General features: G+C 39.1%; 1 protein-coding gene across 3 annotated transcripts; it reads left to right on the top strand.

Annotated features, from left to right (window-relative positions):
• The first annotated feature begins 5,617 nt into the window (after positions 1–5,617).
• LOC104486722 (phospholipid scramblase family member 5) lies at positions 5,618–19,977 on the top strand. 3 transcript variants are annotated; one of them, XM_086754520.1, is made up of 11 exons: positions 5,618–5,631; positions 7,623–7,881; positions 8,646–8,712; positions 11,260–11,411; positions 15,100–15,142; positions 15,980–16,200; positions 17,209–17,370; positions 18,054–18,149; positions 18,446–18,607; positions 19,559–19,637; positions 19,724–19,977. In XM_086754520.1, the coding sequence occupies exons 3-10, from the start codon at positions 8,700–8,702 to the stop codon at positions 19,595–19,597; spliced, it is 888 nt and encodes a 295-aa protein (XP_086610646.1). In that variant the 5' UTR covers positions 5,618–5,631; positions 7,623–7,881; positions 8,646–8,699; the 3' UTR covers positions 19,598–19,637; positions 19,724–19,977. The 3 variants fall into 3 exon arrangements, with proteins under 3 accessions (XP_086610646.1, XP_086610645.1, XP_010127782.1); XM_086754519.1 differs by having other exon boundaries at positions 8,485–8,712; XM_010129480.2 differs by lacking the exon at positions 18,054–18,149 and having other exon boundaries at positions 8,485–8,712.
• Positions 19,978–20,197: the final 220 nt, after the last annotated feature.

The raw sequence follows: 20,197 nt of genomic DNA, 5'->3' as shown, positions 1-20,197 counted from the left end.
GAGTTTTCCTGCCCATAGTGGCAGGCACCTCAAATGAGTTGTGCTGTCAATGGGAGCGCAAGAGGTTATACAGTTTTCCATAATCTATAAAGCTTCTTCAGAATCATGTCATTAGCTTTCCTGTGGTAGTGCACAGCAGAGCTAATAATGCAATTATGGTTCATGTAGTTAAACTATGCTATTGATATTTTTTTTTCCCAGGAGGCCTTCATTTCTAGCAATTCTAATCATCTTCATTGTACAGCTGTATGGATTCCACATTTCACTATGAGGGAAATAAAATTGCAGATAAATACCATCTTTCTTAATGTCTCTGTAAATGCCAGATTTAGTAACTGTTAACTAAATGTTAGAGTCTATAAAATGTATAATTCCTTGTACAAAAAAAAAATATAGAAGAGGGCACAGTCACATACCAGTCACCAGAATAAACTATTATGCAAGGGTAAATGAGAACAGAACTTAATCCAATATTTGATTATTCTTACTTCTTGCTGCTATAATTTATTGCATTTTCTGTTTTTCATATATTTTTTCCCCTCTCTGTCTACTATATTTAAACTGTAATTATTAGAGTAAATTAGTATATTACAACATGAAAATGGTGTGTGTGTTCAGCAGTGGGGGAATCTTCTTTTATCTTCCCATTCTTTTGAACAAATCTGGAACCTGGAGTTCTGTACTTTTACCTGATAGGCAATAAGTATGAGATAAGCACAGGATAATTAAGATGCTATTGAGCCTGTTATTAAGCATTAATTTATGACTCCTATTAAGCAAATATTATATATTTTGGAAAATGAATGGTTCCATCTGTGCCAATCCCCACTACAGCAAAAATTTCAATCCTGAGGTGTGGAAACCTCATTCAAAAATATAAAGCAAGAAATAAGGATGTTAACTGCCTCTGTGGGTTCACTTCCATGATTAAGGTTGTTCTGAAAAGAAGAATTATTAGAGTAATGAATCTCTGAAAGGACTGCCCTGGTTTTTTTTTTTGAGAAAACTTTGTTTCTATTAACTATTGTGTTTCTTCTGAGTAAACTACCAAACACTTTACAAAGCCTTTAGAAATAACAAATGATAAGATGATAGTGTGTTAATAATTTTGGTGAGAAACATCATTTAATGTGCCTGGGACACAAAGAATTGAAAATAAACACAAAGAACAGTTGCTATTAGGTGTCTGAGAAAAAACACAGATATGAGAAGGACTTGCTAATTAGGCTTCCTCAGTGGACAACATGGAGATCAAAAAGAGTTGAAAATAAAAATAAAGCAAAGGTAGCTAAGGTCTTTAGACATTCTTGCAAAAAGTTTTCTGTGATAATGAACTCTCCATGCTCTTAGTATCTTTAGAGAAAGTATCCGTCATTTTCCTGCAGAGGCAATGTAGCACCAGGTTCTCACTTGGGGATCTCATGGGATACACAACAGTCCAGCTCAAACCCAAGGGAGCTGAGATGGAGAGACAGCAGGACCAATTTTAACTGTCAGAGCATCTTGTTATGAGCACAGAGCAGTTCCTGCCATTCCCCCCTTGGTGACTGCTGGAAGAGAGAGGGATTGTACAGCAACAGACCTGGCAGAAGTGTAGTGAAGTTCGCATTTATTTTCAATTAAAATATGTATTTTTAAATTGCTCAACTCTTTCTACATATTCTATTAATGCTATTTTTTTTCTGTTACATAATAGTTGTTCTGACTTTTGTTCATCAGTAAAACATTGAAAATACTCAACCTGGTGGTTTGAAATACATAAGCAAAATTCTATCAAGATACACTAATCAGAAAAGTTGTGCACGCATAGCTTCCTAGCATCCTCTTTTGCTCTTTTTTGTTTTACAGATGGTGCTAGGTCAAAGAAGCAGGCTGCCTTTAGAGGACAAGTAGTTATGAAATTATGAGCATCAATACATTTTCATCTATGCAGAAGTTTTCTCCTTAGCTTTTTTGCTAACCTAAGCCTTTGGCAGTTTGCTCATAGTTTCTTCTCTCCTTTTACTTCATATAACAGGGACTCTGTAAAGTGCTTTGCAGAAATCTAAAGTACAAATTTCTTGCTTTTGGGAACCAAAAACAAATAGGAAAACTTGCTGTAATTTTTCACCAGTAAGTAAACTGTGATACATGGAGAGAGGAACATAAAACAAACTTGGGAAAAAAGAATCAGTTTTCCAGATCTGCTTTAAGCATGAATTAGCATGTCTATAAAAATATGTAATTTGACCAGCAATAAAGCAGCCACTCAATGAGCACTGAATAGTCCAGGTAAAGCAGGGTGCAAAACAGCTGCTGTGCAGCTTGGCATCCCAGATACATTCCTAGAACTTTATTTGACCCAGTTTGGATGCTAATGGGTTACTGCTGTTGTGTGGGCTTGTTGGAAAATCAACGTGGATAAGGATTTAAAAAAAATCCATGTGTTATTCCTATTGGTTATTATTTTTAATAGTAGAAAATAATACGAAAAATCCTGCAAGAATTACTTTTCTTAGTGGGCCACTGCCATCCCTTCAATAGGTGGAATGTCTGAAATACAATAAGTGCAAAACAAAAACATTTTCAAATTAAAAGAAATTACTAACAGTTGTGCTGTACTATTGGGTAGAATTTCTAAACATTGCTACTAAATTTAGAAAACAAATTGGATTGAGATCCTTAATTCCTTTTATTATTTTTTTAGGGGATGAAAAGCTTTATTAGAATTAAGCTCATCTGAAACTTATTATTCTTTCAGTATGCTAATTAATAGAGCAGAATCATGGATTTGTTAATTAAAATAAGATACCTCAGGGAAACAGAAATTAATTTTGATGTCCTAATAGAGTTACCATTATGTCATTAAATCTTGTGGATGTCTTATCTATTTCTCTTCTTTTTCTTCCCTCAAAAAAAATGAAAAATGGTTTATTTAGTTTGATTTTGGAATTAGAATGTCAAATGGTGACTTTCCAAAGATGTGGAGGAGACCTGCTGATAGTCTTGGAATAGCAGCAGCCCTTGTGAGACTGTCAGGGCTGTTCATCTCACATGCTGTAAATGAGCACAAAACTGTTCACCTCTGGGTCACTGGATTTGTGTTACTAGGAATTAACTGGTAAACAGTCACTCCAGTAGCCTACTCGAGTTACTTAGTAATGTTGGCTTATATTTTCCAGAGATGGAACTAGCAAAACTCAACCATCAGGCAGACATTGTAACGACTGCCAAAAAATTTATTGCACCTTAATGAAATGTCTTTCATGGATGGAAGGTGCCACCTTACAGCAAATACTGTGGTCAGCTGGGTATGTCCATGTTAGTGATTTAGTTTGTACAGAATTTTTTAAAGGAGTCTCCAGGTCATCCCTGTGCTTGCTGTGCTTGAGTGTAGTTTTGGAGCAGTCCTGGAGTGTGCAGACTGCATCTTGTTGTGTGGTACCAAACTGGAGGACAAGCTCCAGGAGCATGCCAAAAGCCACCAATGGTGGTCGACTGAAGAGCTCCACAAGATCTGAAGCAAAACCCAGAGCCCCCTGAGCATGGGTGAGTTGTCAGTGCCTGTCTTTTTTTTTCTACAGGTCTGCTGCTGTTGTACCGCGCTGTTGGCTGATGCAGACGGAGTTAGGGCTCTCCAGATCTTACCTAGAGCCTTGACAAGAGATCAGCCTGTTGATGTGATTATGTAAATGTTTATTTCAATTTAAGTTATTTTTACAGAAGGAAAAGCACCTAAAATGTAGTCAGTGTTTTCTGACACTCTGACTTTCCAGTACATTTTCTTCCAATTTAGACATTTCACAGTGTAGAGAAAGGGAAAAGGAGATGGAAGTGTGAGAGATGTACTAGCTTTTCTTCTACAGCAAAGAATAACTATTCTAATTTTACTTAATGAATTTTCAAGGCCAGCAAAGATGTTCTGAATCATCACAAAGAGTGTTAATTGTATTTGTATTCAAAACTTCCGTCATTCAATGTACTAAAAGAAAAAATAATCTTATCAATATAGCAGTGTATATTGTATGAGTACTTTATCTTTTTTTATCACTGGGTTAAATGGGTAAAATTTAGAGACAAGCACTAGATCTAATTGTTAGAGGCTGCTGAGCAGTTGCAGTTTGGTTAGTCTTGTGAAAGCTTATGACTTCCCAGGAAGAATGCCTACTGTTTGCTTTCAGCCTGAAAAGTGTTCGAAGGGATTTGGTCACATGTAAGGAAGGGCAAGATGCAGTTCTCTTACTGTTGGGTCTGTGTTTAATAAGCAAAAAGAAGTTGTGATGGTTTGTGAATTTCAGTTGAACTTGGCAAATGGTTTCAAGCCAAAACAAAAATAAAAGCAGGTAAAATTCACTTTAGCTTCTCAAATTAGATTAATTGTAGTACTGTTTACTAAAGTAAGCAGAAAAAAGGCATAAAATGTCTTTGTTTCCAGTACATAGTTAAAGCAGTGAACTTTATATGTACCTACAGAGTGCTCTTGCCACAGAGCTATAAAGTTATTCTCTCTGACACTCAAACTTAATGAATATTAAAGGCTATTTACCTAGTCCAGAATAACTTCAGGATAGATTTAAAAAAAATCCCTTATAGTGCTCGTAAATTAAGGCAAATTCACTCAGAGGTGAGAGACCAGTTTCAAAATTTCTCCTTGACCATGTACTTCTTGGTACATGGTTTGGTGCAAGACAAATTCAGGTCTCGCACGCTGCTCCTTTCTGGCCTTCGTTTCACTTAAATCACATTGGTCTGCTTACATAAATCAACCTCTTGATTCACACTTCCTCTTTTTTTTTTATCCTAAAACCTGTTTAATATGATTCAAATTTAAATAATTGGGTCTGGGATTGAATTTGGTATTTCGGACTAATATTTTCGTGCAGCTGTTTCAGAACTGCTAGGAAACCAGAATGTGCATGAGGCAGTGCTCACCGGCAGTGCCCACAGCCCCTCCCTGTGCTGTGTTTTCATGAGAACAAGATTTTACAGGTGATTTAAAGAAAAACAAACAAAGAACCAACACAACAAAAACAAAAACCAAAGACCTCCTCCCCCAAAAATAACTAAAAACCCCAAACCCCCGAAAGCCTTCTCCATCTACTGTGTCAAAATTGGGTACGGAAGCTGGTTTATGAATTTCCACTTGATTCTTGTATTTTGCTGACATCTGTATTTAGGCTCTGACCCATATAATTGCTGGGAGTAGCATTAAAATTTCTGATACGTATTCAGTACCCATGTACCATTTCTAAATACAAGTGCTTGAAAGCCTTCTTTCTTCAGCTTTTCTTACACGATCATTTTGAGATTGCTATTTTGATCCCATTTCTCCCAGTTCAGTTAAATACGAAATAAAGAGCAGATCGCTGAACGACTGTTATTTTAAAGGTTGTTTTCTTCTATTCAATCATGCATAACAGTCACCTTATGGAAACCTACCGTCGACAGACAAATGAAAGAAGCCTGTTCCGCAGCACTGTGTGTAATACGTGTGCTGTCAGCGCAGGCGATTGACTGGCGAGCCAGCCGGTCAGCGCTGCTGATGCCGGGATGCTGGCTGCAGTATTTCAACATGATTGCAGGCGTCTTCGGAGGGGAGGAGTTACTGTAGACACGAGCTGCAGCAAGACGCCTCACAAACCAAAGTTCAAGGTGAGATCCATATTAGACAGTAGCTGATTAAAAAAATTGGGTTTTTTTTTGTTGTGGGCTTTTTTTTTTTTTTTTTTTCCCCAGCGCAGAAAGCAAAAATGGATACAAATCTGTAACTTGGAGTTTCTTATTCCACAGGGTCACAGTCTGATACTTACGCTCATGCTCAGCATTTCTTCCCTTGCTAAAGGCAAGCTTACAAAAGGGAGGAAGGCTGTATAATTTCCATTTTAAAAATGACAATAACAGCGCATTTTAATGCTGGTGACAATTGACACTTGAGGAAAAGAAATATAAAATGGAGAAGGGCATTAGTGATCATCCCTCTTAGCAGCAGGGAAGCTCAGGCATTGCTCAGAGAGGTTTCAGGTGCATTTCATGGTTTTTCATGTCATGCTCTCCTTAACTTGTCTGCACAGCGCATCCCTGGCTGCTTGGGCCTCTGTAAGGGCAGGAGGTGGGGGGGGAACGGAGCTCTCTCCTGTGAACGTGTCTGGGCTGTGGGGACAAGGGGAGAGAGGCAGTTCCTGCTTATCTGGGGAAGCTGGCAGTGACAGAGAGGGACAAGGGCAGTGTCATCTTTTCCCCACGGAGTATAAGGGCAAATACCTCGCACCAGGTTTATAGGGCAGTTTTCCGAGCAGCAGGGAGCAGGACAAGAATTTGAACTTTGAATTTTATTGTAGTCTCTTTTTCTTTTGATGCCTCTGACCACTAGTGAAGGTGTTTTTTTTTTGAGAAACCAGTGCCATATTCTGGCTGTGGTGCCTGTACAAAATAGAGGAGTGATTAGGCTCCAGAAAAGCAGCACCTATGCTGAGCCATATGGTATCTTTGTTCTACTGATCCACCTGATTGGCTATTACTATATGCTTTCTGGAGGAAAATCTGTGTTTTGGCTCTGTGCCAGGACAGGTTTCCTGCAGACTGCAGTAGTTTGTGTAACGACCATTAACTGCAATGTTGTTTGTATGTCAGCGTCGCAGGGATGGATCCCTCTGCTTTTGGAGAAGTGGCATAGAAAAGATGCAATGTAATTTTTCTTTAAAGAAAAAAGGAAGGTTCTAGATGTATAAACTCCTCCAGCCAAGCACTGCTTGCCCTAATCTGAATAATCTCATTGATTTGAATGGATCCATACTAATTTGTGTCTTTCGAGGATTTGCCCATCACTTTTTATAAGCTCTACAGCATGGGATGGAAGGACTGTACTTTACAGGTAGATGGAATACATGTACACACACTCAGTTTCTTTTTTTTTTTTAATTTCTTTTTCATTTTATTTATACCTATAATGTGCCGAACATCTGTAACACATTCACGCAGAGGAAGAGAGCACACTCAGACTCCTGACGACAGAGTAAACGTAGGCAGTGGTCCTGGGAACCTTCTGCAAGGGACAAAGGCAGTGAGCGCGGTGTTTTGGCAGAATCCCACCTTGGTTGCTGCTGCTCTGCTTCCTGAAGTTCTTAACAACTGTCCAGAAATAGCTGTACATGATTCTTTAAATGTTTGTCCTAATTTCTTGAGTAGTTTTTCCTGTGCATGGCACTGAAGGATAGCTGCATTTGTGCCTGGACAAACATGGTTAAGTCTTCTACTCCCCAACTTTTTAGTGAAGCTGCTTTTAATAATGGCGGGAGTAGACCAAACCAATATGTGAGTTCTTATTTAAAAAAAAAACCAAAACTGAACTGTGGGATGCCTTCTCCCATCACATGGTGTTTCCATGGGTGAGCACAGCAGGGATAGGCTGCTGGGTTGGGCTGTGCCGCCACCGCACCCAGCTTCTCAAGGGGCAGTGATAAACTCCTGGGAAGTTTCTCATAGCCAAATGTTTACACGTTCCATAGGCAGACCTAAGGCCTTTGCTTGGACTAATATAGTTAATAGAAATAAGTTTCCATGTAAGTTGGTTTTTTTGGTTTTTTGTTGGTTGTTTTTTTTTTTTTTTTTTTTTTTCAGAGGAGTTTTCCGTATTCTTCCTTCAGAGATCCTAATCAGCATCTTCCTGAACTGTAGATTCTGGAATTAAATCTGCTTGGACATGCCCCTACAGACTGTTTCCAATCAGTAGGACTTGCCGTAGCAGAGAGAACAGAAAATGGTCGCCAACACCTCACTCTGCTCCGCCGGGCTCTGTGCATAGGCTCTGCCATTTTTGCAGCCATGCATCGTATCTGTCTCCAGATTGCACGTGCGCAATGATCTCCATGGCGACTTGGGCACTTGAGGCAGAAATATGAGCTAGTAAGTCAAGGTTACTTTCCCTCCTCCTCCTCCTTTTCTCTCAGTCCAATGCAGGTGATTACATGTGTTACGCTCTGGTATGGATGGTGCTTGTCTGGAGCAAAGTACAGCCAATCTATTTCAATTCTGCAAACCCAGTTTAAACACCTTGCATGGATCAGCACAGCCCTGCACAGGGAGGAGTATGTGTGAGGGGAAGGGGTACAGGATCACTTTCAGAGCCTGGGTGCAGACATGACATCTCTTGTAGGGAAGGCTGATGCTATGTGGATGGAATATGGTGAGAAATCCAAGGTAGCTTTTCCTACTCTGTGCATGGGAAATGTTGACTGGCGGCCAGCCGTAGGGAAATGCAGGTAATTAGCTCTTCTGTCTTTAGCGGATACCCTGAAGAAATGGAAACATAAATATTGAATTATAAAGATAGAATTTGTGTAGTCTCAGAAATATGTGCATACATTATAAAACAGAATTTTAGGTCTAACGTGTTCAGTTAGCCAGTGGGTACATTGAAGTTTTGCCTCTTTGTATTCACAAAACACTTTTCCCTCTTTCCATTGGCACAAAAGACTTGAAATGAATAATGTTTTTCTTGTTTGTTAGCATTATCTCCCCCTGTTGTCCATCGACATAAAATGCAGTGTTCTGGAACACGAGAAAGGCAATACATTTCCTCCAGTTCTTTGTAAGCTGATATGAAGTAGACAGACGTCTTCTGAAGTTTTGTGCATGCTGTGCTCTTTTTTTTTCTCTGCTGCAACAAGAAAAGCCTTTTCTTTTAACCTGGCTTCCTTTGAAGAAGTAACTCAGGAAGCTTCATGGCCTCTCAAGGTAAGTGCATCTATAGTCTGTATTTTTAGATCGTGTTTACAGAAAACTACAGCCTCGTACGTTTCCAGCAATCAGCAGCCTGATGAAATGAGAGTTTCAGGCTAAAACCACATCAGCCAAAGCACAGTTGTTTTGGCTTCCTTTAATTTTTCAGCATTCAAGAGGCTCCTAAGGAGACTAAAATCTATACTAGAACGTTATTTGAATAAAATAAGTTACAAAATGTTAGCATCTGCATTCAATCAGAGAATGTAGTATTTGTATCTTTGGCTTAAACCTGTCAGTACAGAATGCATGGGAAGGGCAGGTACTGAGCCAAGGGTACCACTATTTCTGCATCCTTCTTTCCTATTCTGCTTTGAAAATAACAAATCAGCAAATTCTTTTCACTTTTCAAAACTGGATGGAGTCTCGATAACCACGTAGGGAAAATAAATATCTGAAGAATAACTGAATTTAATCAGATTATCCTATCTGGGTTCATCTTTGTCACATACTGTCTTTTAGCAGCAGCTGGCTGGGTACTCAGGGCTGTAGGCAAACATTGCAGCATGCTGACCTAACCAACCTTCTAAATTAATTTTCTCCATGTTTTCAAATACTTAAACTAAGTAGAAGGACACAAATCTGTTTTTTCTTAACATGAATGCAGCTCCACAGAGGTCACCCTGTTGTGACATACAGGGGCAGATGTTGGCCCAGGGAGTTTCAGCAGTGCCTATTTATGTTTGCTAAATGTTTACCCCCCTTTGTTGCCCCCCAAATACTCAAGACATTCTGCATTTACAGCACTAAAATGTACACAGCAGCAAGCAGATTTTGTGGTACTCTTGCAATATACTTTTTCAAATTTTACTTGCCTTTAACCATGTAAAAGAGACCTGCTTTTGTATTTTTTTAATGCATATTAAAACAGAAGCAGTAGAAGAGTCATGTTGTATACTATGGTCTTCATAATGAAGGTACTTGATAATATACTTCTTTTAGGAACAAGTAACTGTACAAATTATGTTTGTACAGAATGCTCACTGTATCATACAGTAACTTTTAAGTTTTCCCATACCATAAATGAGATGGGAAATATCCACAAAAATAGACAAAGTGTCAGAGTAGCTCAGATTGTCATCAATATTTAATATATTTACTGTTTGATTTTTATACAGCTTAAAATTTGACAGGTAGAACGGCAATTTGTTGTCTTTTTTTTCTCTTTATTATTCGAGAATAACACTAACATTCGGCCACTTCATGGCATTTCATGTAACAACAAGAGTTACGGCAGTAACAGAACCCTGTGAAGTAAAATGATGCAGAAGAGCATATAAAATATTTATTACCCAGTTATACATTTTTAAAAGCCAGCTACAAATTCAAAGGGGTTACTTCTTCTTCCTGTGGTCTCAGACTTTGAAAGAAAGCAGTGGCTGCAAAGACAAATTAAGATCAAAATATGATTAAACGATGAATCAGCCACAGCGAGTTCAAATAATGCTAAAGGAACTAATTTAAACCCACAACAGCAAAAGAGAGCTTTAGACTTAAAGTCAAAATTCCTTCTGGACCTCAAACCCCATTGTGCCTAAGTATTGTCAGTTTGGGGACTGATTTGCTGCCAAAGTGCAGGGGCTCAGCTTAATACGAGGATTTGCTATTTATATGCAGAGAGCTTCAGCTCACTCTTTCTTCTTCCGGCAGAGCCAGTGTTACTGAAAGATGTGGAAGGATGCTCGTAGTAAAACCAGTAGGACTTTGTTGAGAATCAGATGGGTAATGTGGCCATCACATGGTGGGAAGTGGTGCCTGTGTGTAGGACGGGCTGTGGTCACACTGGTGCCTGTAGCAGTAAATACTCTGATTACCCCCACAGCACTACCCAAGGTAGCCATCACTGTGTCCTAAAGGATGTGTTTGCAATAGCAAACCAGAAAACACAACTTAACAATATGTGATCTTTTCACTAAGATAATAATGAATGATACACTGAAAGAGGCTGTGTAGACACTGATACCAGGGTTGTAACATCCGGCTTGGGGAATCTGAGATCCCTGGACAGGTTATCTCTAATTAAGAGAAAATATGCATGCCCTCAAGACGCTAGAAAGCGTCTTGCTAGAAGCAAGCCCTCAGCAGCTCAATGTGTGTGGGCATGCAGGGCATCTCCTGGGGAGCAGGGCTGAGAAGCCTGTGCTCGGGACCTTGTGGCCACCCCATGTGTGAATCTGGACCGGCTCCAGCCTTGTTGCGCAGCCGGAGTGCTTGCAAGATGTCAGAGTGGATTAGGTGCTCTCCAAGACCACAGCTCCTGGTTTAGCTTCAACTACAGTGATCCCACTTTGCATATGCTAAGAATGCTTTATAAAGTGAATCAGAGTGGGTGAGGTGTGGGAATATCAGGAAATTAATTTCAGATCCTCACTCCTGAGCTGAACTAAAATGCTGACAGTCACAGGCAGAATGTGACACTACTGTTCCAGTTTTGATCCAAGCAGCTAGCTGCTATTTGACCCTGCTCATTTCTGATTTCTTTTTTTTCTTCTTTTCCTGCAGAATCTCAGGGACAAACCAACTCAATCTTTAAGGATTACCTCCCTGGTTCTTCTGACCTCCTTGAACAGAATAAGCCTGTTGAATCAACAAGTCCCTGGAAGCAAACATCACACACTCATAACTTGCCGCCTGGTCTGGAGTACCTGAACCAGGTCCTGAATCTTTCCAAGTTTAGAATTCTTTTGTTTCCTTGTAGACTTCTTTGATACCTTGGGGGATGCGGTTGTTTGGGTTTTTTCCTTGGGGGATCGGCAGGAGGAGATTGAGAAGTTTTTTTTTGTGGTTTGATATTACTAGGAAATAAGTAGTGTAGGAAAATAACTCCTCTTCCTCCCCTTTACTGGGAAGGTCACTCCCTGCTACTGCTTTAACACTGTTTGCATTTCACCTGTGGCTGGATTCTGCCACTCTTACAGAGGCTGAGTAACACTTCACGCACCCTGCCCGACGTGGGCAGGGACAGAATCAGGCCCCCAGTGTAGCCAGGCTGTGATTCTGACACACGTGTTTCTGCTGTTTGTGTTTTGGTGGTGCTGGGAAATGTCTATTTCACTCAAGATCTGTATTTCAGATATACATTTCTGGTAGTTTGGTACAGAAGCAGAATTTGGAGCTAAGTTACCTAGACAGCTAAGGAAACTAGGAGACCCCTCAGGAACAATCTTTCATGTGTCGTTAGGTTTTTCATTTCATGGTGCCCACGCATAAAACAATATGGGTTGTCAATTACATCAGCACTTGCTCACAGGCTGCAGCAGCTACATTTTTTAGTCTAAAAATGACTGTGATAGTAAATACTTGGCAGGTCACATATTCAGTCTCCTGTATGAACATGAATTACACCTCAGATTTCCCCATACAATGTGGGCAAGCAAATTCTATTAGTCCATTGTACAGAAGATTTACATCTAACATAAAGACAAAAGAGCAAGTTGCTGTCAGAACGAGAACTCAAGATCTTATTCATGGTTGTTTGCAGCCGAAAAACCATGTGTCTGTGCGCAGCCCTCGCTAATTATTCTCAATTTTCTCTGCAGCCTGAAAAGTGGAAAGCATGTGTGCAATGCTGATTATTGGCATATACCCACAGCTAGATTTCCCATGCGTTGCGGAACGTTTTGGTATGTGATGCTGAAATCATACTGGCTGTGTGACTAAAGAAATGAGCTCATACAGGAAGGACTGCAGCAGAAAGGAGATGCCACCAGCAGGGAGAGGGCTACCTGCAGAATGAATGTGCAGTTCACTGCTGCCAGGGCGATCCCTTGGGACCGGTTCACTGCTGCCAGGGTGATCCCTTGGGATTGATCCTGACGGACTAAGAGATTTTCATGTAATGAAATTCTCAAATGAAGGAAGATGTTTCTACCAGAACTGGGAATTTTTTATGCCTTTGGGAAGACTGGAATACTGTATATCCTTCTGATTGTGTGCGTACTAGGGAAAGGTGGGTTCAAATTGTAACAGGCACAGATGGGTGCTTCTGGAAGGACGTGGGGAACAGAGAACCTGCTTTAAAACAAAACTGCAATTATTTCATCTTTAGACTAAAAAAAACACTACCAGGGAGGGTACCATGACAGAGTACCTAGAAGAATAAACAACCTGTAAGAGAGAGAGACATTTAATATATAGAATTATATGACTGGAAGAAAGATTATGTAGAAAGTGGTTGTGAATAAATAAAAGATAACAAATAGAATCAAGGTTCTCAGATTATCTCCATCAGGAGTGGGGAAGACAGCTGGATAGATATGAGAAAACCAAATATATTTCTTAATAAGACCATGACATGTTTGACTCTGAAACAAGGATCCAAATGTAGCGAATGTCAGAGAGATTCCCAGAGTCTTATTTTCACCAGCAACTCAAGGACACAGCATGTAGTGTTGGAGGAAAATAAAATCCCTGTCCTGTATGCTAAGTCCAGACAGCAATATTTCACTCTGCAGTACACATCCAGACTCTGTCCGGCTGAGGAGCGATCCCCTCATGTGTTCAAGGTGCAGCAGAGAAGGGCAACAAACTGCTTCTGCCTTGGCAAACGGATAACATGCTTTCTATAACTATCACTGGAGCTGACACTCTTTAAACAATTTTCTACAAAAAAAAATTACCCAAAGCTCATTATTATCTTCCAGATCACAGCCATTGTTTGAGAAATTGTCCAGCGTTCATCACAAAAATTGAGGGAACCTTTTCCCATAGCAGGAATAGACAGATGAGAACTCAGAGAACAGTTTTCCAAATAGCTAAACAGCATGTTATGCCATCATTTAGGCTTAACCAATTTTATAAAAAGCTTCTTAGCTTAGACTGATCAGATGTAAATTTAATGCCCACAAAACTGAACACTGAGAATTTTAACATATCTGAGCTCAAGAGGACTCAGACTCTTGTAAACAAAAGGGCTTTAGATGCTTTCAAACGCAAGTGCAGAATTCCCTTTATCCATAAGTGCCCCAATAAAAGATGCATCAGAACAGCTTCCTTGCAGCATTCAGTGGAAGGCAAAACAAGCCTAGCAAGCGGTACTGCTGAGTTTTCTCAACATCGGTTATACTTTGTTCACCATAAACCAATACACAGACCAAAATCACTGAAAGCTTTTAACAGTTCAGGCTCACTAATTTTCTTTTCCTTGTGCAAGTCTGCATAGGGCAAATAAATCCATATTAAAATCTATACGAAAATATTAAAATAGCTCTATTGTCTTTAACTTGTTCATTCTTTTTTTCATAAGCAGAGAACTTCACATGAGTTTCAAGAGTTCACATCACTCATGAAACCTAAACAGCAAAGATTCTTGGGAGAAAATTTTTAAGTCCAAGTATTTTTTATTATTTGAATCACTGGCACGCGCATTTCAGAGATTCATGAAAGGGATAAAGAAGTTTCTCTTTTGCCAGCTTTTCTCTGCAGCCTGAACTAGCTGCAGGAGATGACTAGAAATGACAAATGGCTGCAACAGTTTGAATACATAGCAGGAAAGATTTATCAGTTGTAAAATATACAGGTGCTGGAGAGCTGTGACATGCTGGTCTCAGAAGGTCGCTATGTGCTTTCTGCCTGCAGCTGTGAGTAATAGCAAAATCCTGTGCCAAGCATTTGCCCATCAGGAATTTAAGGAAAAGAGATTAGCAAAGCTTAAACTATCACATAAAACAGGCATACAAAGTCACATAAAACTGAAAGGTAGACCAAAATTAAGTCTTGCTTGTTTTATAATACTAATTACTGTTCTCTAAAAAAGAATAATGTCGGAGGGACGATAAGCACAGCCAAGCTCGGTGTCATGACAAACAGTTTTTCTTCTGCGTTTGTAAGCAGCTCACAGGGGAAGACAGTTTCAGCCAGCCGGGGGTTTCTCTGGGGAGCTGTTGTTTTGCTCATTCTGGCACCCTGGTGTGATCATTTGCCAGATTTAGGGTACAGAACTTCCAGTGCCTGAAATCAGAGTGTTAAAGCTTGTGTGTGCCATCGTTGGCATCACCTGATAGCTCTCAGAAGGGAGGAACAGGAGTAAGAAGTGGGTCCTGCTTCTTACATACATCTTTCCATTGCTGTTGTCTTCCCGTTCCCCCAACGAAGATTATTTTTGTTCAAACATACAGGTGAATTGCGTAATCAGAGCACTCAATGTCACAGTCTTCGGTCATCATTTCAGACAAATGTCTAAGTATGACTTGAGGTAGGCATCAGGCACCCAGCTCGTGCACCTCTGGAAGGAAAGAAATCCTGATGACAAGGAGATGAGCAATGAAAATACACAGGTGATCACTGGCAGGCCCAGACCTTTCCAACACCCACCATCATCTTTTTTTTTTTTTTTTTAAACAGCTGGACCAGATAATTATTCATCAGCAAGTGGAGCTTCTTGAAGGTATGGTGCAATCCTTGTCACCCTTTAACTGTGCTGGTACACAGATGTCTCCAAAAGGCTTCCAAGTCTTGCCCCCAACTCATTGAAGCCATTGCAAAACCTCCTGCCGGCCTTGCGTCAGGCCTGTAATGTAGTGTTAGTGTGGTGAAAGTTAACCTTCTTTATGCCTGCTCTGGAGCAAACTGATGAGAAGAGAAAGACTTCAGTGAGTAATCTCTACACCAGTCTTAAATTCTCTCCCTTAGACACTTCTCTCTCAAAGTTATTAAAGTTTAACCATCTTTCCAATCCATGGAAAAATGTATTGTCTTTAACAATAATTAACATGCTATGAGAAACAAAGCAAATAAAAAAAAGGAAGGTCAGAAGACAAAAATTGAAGCATAAGAGTTTCTATTTACAGAGTTTCTTAGAATTTCAAAGTACTGAACAGATATTAAGTTCTGCAAGTGAAACCTTTTTAAACATATTTCTCCCATTCAAAACGTTTTTGGCCTAATTCTTGGATACCTTGCTGGGTGAAAGTTTTGTCACTGAAGTGGGACAACCTCATGTTGTTTACTTTTTGCAGATGATAAAGTCAGAAAAAGCCCAAACCACAACCCAGGACTTGAATTCTGTTTTGTGAGAAGTACTTTAGTGTACAGCAAATCAAAGTCTTTGAACTAAATGTTCCTTCAAAATACAGACTTGACATTATTATTTCCTTATAATTGTGTTTTTTCTTTGTGTCATTATTTTTAAACAGTCTCTGTTCCATCGATTTTTAGAATATATACTAATATATGTATACTAACATTATACTAAGGTAATGTTCTGCTTGTTTTGCTTTATTAGCCATACTTGGCACAGAGACCTCCAGCAAATACGAGATAAAAAACCATTTGGGACAAAGAGTTTACTTTGCAGTAGAAGAAAATGATTGCTTCAACCGTAACTTGTGTTCACCTATAAGGTCTTTCACCATAAGGATTGCTGATAACATGGGCCGAGAAGTGATTACAGTGAACAGACCCTTGAGATGCAACAGCTGCTGGTTCCCCTGTTTCCTGCAAGAGGTGAGTGGATCCTAATTGCCTTTTGTCCGAGCATCTCTGTACGTGCCCAGCATTAATGAAGTCTCACACAATCTCTGAGAGGTGGCAGGAAGGAATTCACACCCACCTCTCAGACTGGGGGACCGTGTGGAGGCCTTTGCTTAGAAGTAACTATTGATAAACGAGGCCCTTTTATGAGTTATGTTCCCAGTATGACTCATCCCTCTCATGGGACCTTTACTTTCGGGACAAATAAAATAAAATAAAGCTTTTGTACCTGATGGTACAGATGTCTCTCCAGTCAGGTAACACTCCCAAACACTGCTTGCCCTGACACAATCTGACGTCTGTTAGTGCTACAGATGGGAATCGCACACTCACTGTACTCCCAGAGTGTGAGGGACGGAAAATCCCTGGAGGCTGTTGGTGTGCGTGGGTAGGAGGGGGAAGCAGCTCGCCGTGGAGGCTGGTGCTTCGCTCTGTGGCTCTGCCTTGTCAAGGCCATGTATCTCTGGGAAATTGCAGAACTGGGAAATAAGTTGCTTTGAGTGAAAAATGTAGATCCTATAGAGTATCAGATCTTTTCTCCTTGTTTTTGACTCTTCTTTATTCAGACAGCTTCCTTTTTTATGAAAAGGTTTTATAGGTTCACTCATCTACCTACTTTCTCAGTATTTCATCAGCATTTTCTTTAAAAAAGATCCTTTGCTAGCATAGCTACTGCATAATAAAGCTTATAGGATGCTCACTAATTATAATAACACAAACTTTTAACAGCATATAGCTTTTATCAAATCTTATATGTAAGGCGTCAGCTTCTGGCACAGCTTTTGAGCTTTGTACTATCCACTACATTTAAAAAAGGCATTAGACAACCTTGTAATATCCAGTTCACAGTTTGGTAAAATGATATATAATTATATTCAATAATTAAATATTTTGTCATTATATAAACATTATGTTATTATGGACAAATACACTAATATGAAATTAGTTTACAAGATTTTTTTGTTTTCTTTTGTTTGCTAGTTAGAAGTCCAGTCCCCACCAGGTACAATAGCTGGGTACGTTGTACAGAACTGGGACCCGTTTCTGCCGAAGTTTACTATACAGAATGAAAGTAAAGAAGATGTACTAAAAATAATTGGCCCATATGCAACTTGTGGCTGTTTTGAAGATGTTGACTTCGAGGTATGTTTCTTATGAGTGTTAAGAATTTTAAAGTTTTACTACTTTAAATAAATTTCTCACTCAAAATCCTGTTATTCTACCCTTAAAAATATTATGTACATTGCTATAATTAGGAACAGAAGTACAACAATGTCCATTATAGTTTCTGACTCGTACACTCAGATTCCTACAGATGTTTTCTGGCCAGGAGTGACAATTCCTTAAAGGAAATAAACATGTTGCTAAGTGAAGTCCTGGTCCTCTGCAGTTCATGAGCACTCAACCATTGATTTTGATAGGCTCAGGGTTTCATCCCACATGCATTCACTGTCACCTGGCACATAGTCCCTTGAAGCCTGTGGCATTCAGTCTGCTGCCTTCATTTCTCTCAGACTGAAAACCATAGGCAGGATTACTGTCCAATATATCCGCATCCATTTGACAACATTCTTCAGGAGAAAAATAATCCTGAGGGAACCATTGAGATATTTAAGGGATGACAGGGAGAATGAGAGATGCTTGAAGAAACTCTGGACAGAGTTTTGTGATGTGAACAAAGCGCTTTGCCTTTGTTAAGGAATCATAAAAGAGCTTCTGTGTTGATCAACTCGTTAGCCAAATCACCAAGTACTGTTTGAAATTTCAGTATAATGTGGGAAACATGCCGAGAACTACATAATTGAGAGCGTATCTGTCAGTTGCAGGGGACAGTGGTCCACAGCAATGGTACTGCTGTGACTTGGAGCATATCAGAAACACGAGAGGAAAAAAACAACCACTGTGAAAGAAGAGCAAAAGTGGTTGCTTTCCTCCACTTTTCTGTCAGCTCACAGAATTGCTCCACAATTGCTTTCCTCCACTTTTCTGTCAGCTCAAAAGTTGCTGATGTTTCCAAACTTGAGACTCTTTCTTGTTTGCCACTCCAGAAGGCAAATCTGACACTAATAGAGCTTCTCAATGACAAGAATAAAAGAAAAGCCTGACAACTGTAGCATACTCTGTGTGTTAGGGCAGAGTCATTAATTCTGTGGAGACATAATCAGTGTGTATTTGACTTCTTTACATTTAAGTGTATTCCCATTTTTTATTTGTGCAGCTAAAAGCTCTCAATGAGATGTCAACGATTGGCAAAATTTCCAAGTACTGGTCTGGATTTGTAAACAATGTCTTTACCAACACCGCCAACTTTGGCATCCAGGTCCCTGTAGATCTTGATGTGAGAATCAAGGCAGTAATAATTGGTGCTTGTTTCCTCATTGTAAGTATGCAAAACCACCAGGCAGACCTATAGAGGTGGGCAGACTGGGACCAAAGGGGCATTTGCTATCAGCTGGGACCCTACAAAGGCACAAGTGCAGTGAAAAAACAATTCCGCTACCTAAAAGATAAAGTTAGCTGAAAACATTTCAATTTTTATGGCTGCTTTTGGGTTTTTTTTTTTCCTTATTTGCTGAGCATCTTTAGGTTCCTAAATTTTTGTTATTAAACTGTTTAAATAGTATTCCACATGTAGTTCAGTATCTTGCATGACAGGATGAAATATTAACATACATGTCAAGCCCACCAAACTCCCCCAACTCCCTTATGTGTTGTGTTTGAACAGGTGTATGAATCAAAACAAAAATTATGTATTTCTAATGGTAACTTCAAATGATGAGTGCCACTTCAATAGTTAAGTGCTGCATGTAAGACCTTCCGGTCATATGAAATTTCCTATAAAAATTCCCTTGTGAAGATAATTGTAAGAGAAGAATTGCATGAAATGGAGAATACTCACTGCTAGGGGTAAGGATGAAGTTAAGATGTGTATTTTATAGAATTATAGATTGATATTTGTTGTGTACCTCTTTTGCAAACTCTAATGTGTTAATATTAACATGCAATGGTTTCAAAACCATCTGTGATACTTGCATCAGAGAATACAAAACAAAAGGACAAAACTATTTTAATTATTCACTGGAAAGTGTTTGCCATAAAATAGCAACAATAATCCAGATATTTTGCTTTTATTAGGTTAGAAATGTAACTTTCATGACATTTCAGATTTTGGGATTGTCCCCTCCAAAACTCCTGTAGCTCAGTGGCAGACTAATAGAAAATGATTGACTAATCTAATTATTTTATGTTTAAAAAGCTACAAGTAAGACTTTTGATAGTAATTGTTGCATTTTTGTACCTTCCTTACCATTAATAGTTTGCTTATTTGTAGGACTTAATGTTCTTTGAAAACTCTTTGGATGGATTATAACAAGATGACAGAAACAATAAAATATGCAGAATGTGTTTCAGTAAGTAAAAATGAAAATAAATGAATCTCCTTGCTTTGAAGACTTGTATGTTAGATACTTTCTAATTCTTTTTCATTTTCTTCCAGAAATCCCTTGAGCTTTGGACATGATTTTGAACTGCACAAATCCTTGTTCTTTACAGGAAAAGAAAAGGGGCTAATGATGATGTTTATTAAAATATGTTTCATGTAAATAATAATTTCCCACTTACATTTTATATGCATTGCAGCTAAACACATACTTTTCACACAGAGCACTGTTGCTTTGGAACAGTGCTATTCTCTTCTTTCTCTTTTGATGTTCCTACATGGGAAATCATGAAAGATTAGATGAAGGCTTGCAGTGTCATTGATGAAAGTGTATGTTTGGAGAAGCCTTTGATGTTTTGCAAGTGCTGGTACCAGTTACTAACCACATGAGGGTGTGTTCTGGGGGTTTTGCTTTTTTGTAATTTTAGAAGTAATTTTCTGATTTGTTATTTAATTAATAGTAACAAACTGAGATTGAAAGTAACAAATATAAAGACATCACCCGATGGGAAGTTAAAGATGTTATCTGTT

Source organism: Chlamydotis macqueenii, chromosome 9 (genome assembly GCF_036417535.1).
Source record: "Chlamydotis macqueenii isolate bChlMac1 chromosome 9, bChlMac1.mat, whole genome shotgun sequence".
NCBI classification, from domain to species: domain Eukaryota; kingdom Metazoa; phylum Chordata; class Aves; order Otidiformes; family Otididae; genus Chlamydotis; species Chlamydotis macqueenii.
This window is presented reverse-complemented; position numbering and strand designations above follow the sequence as displayed.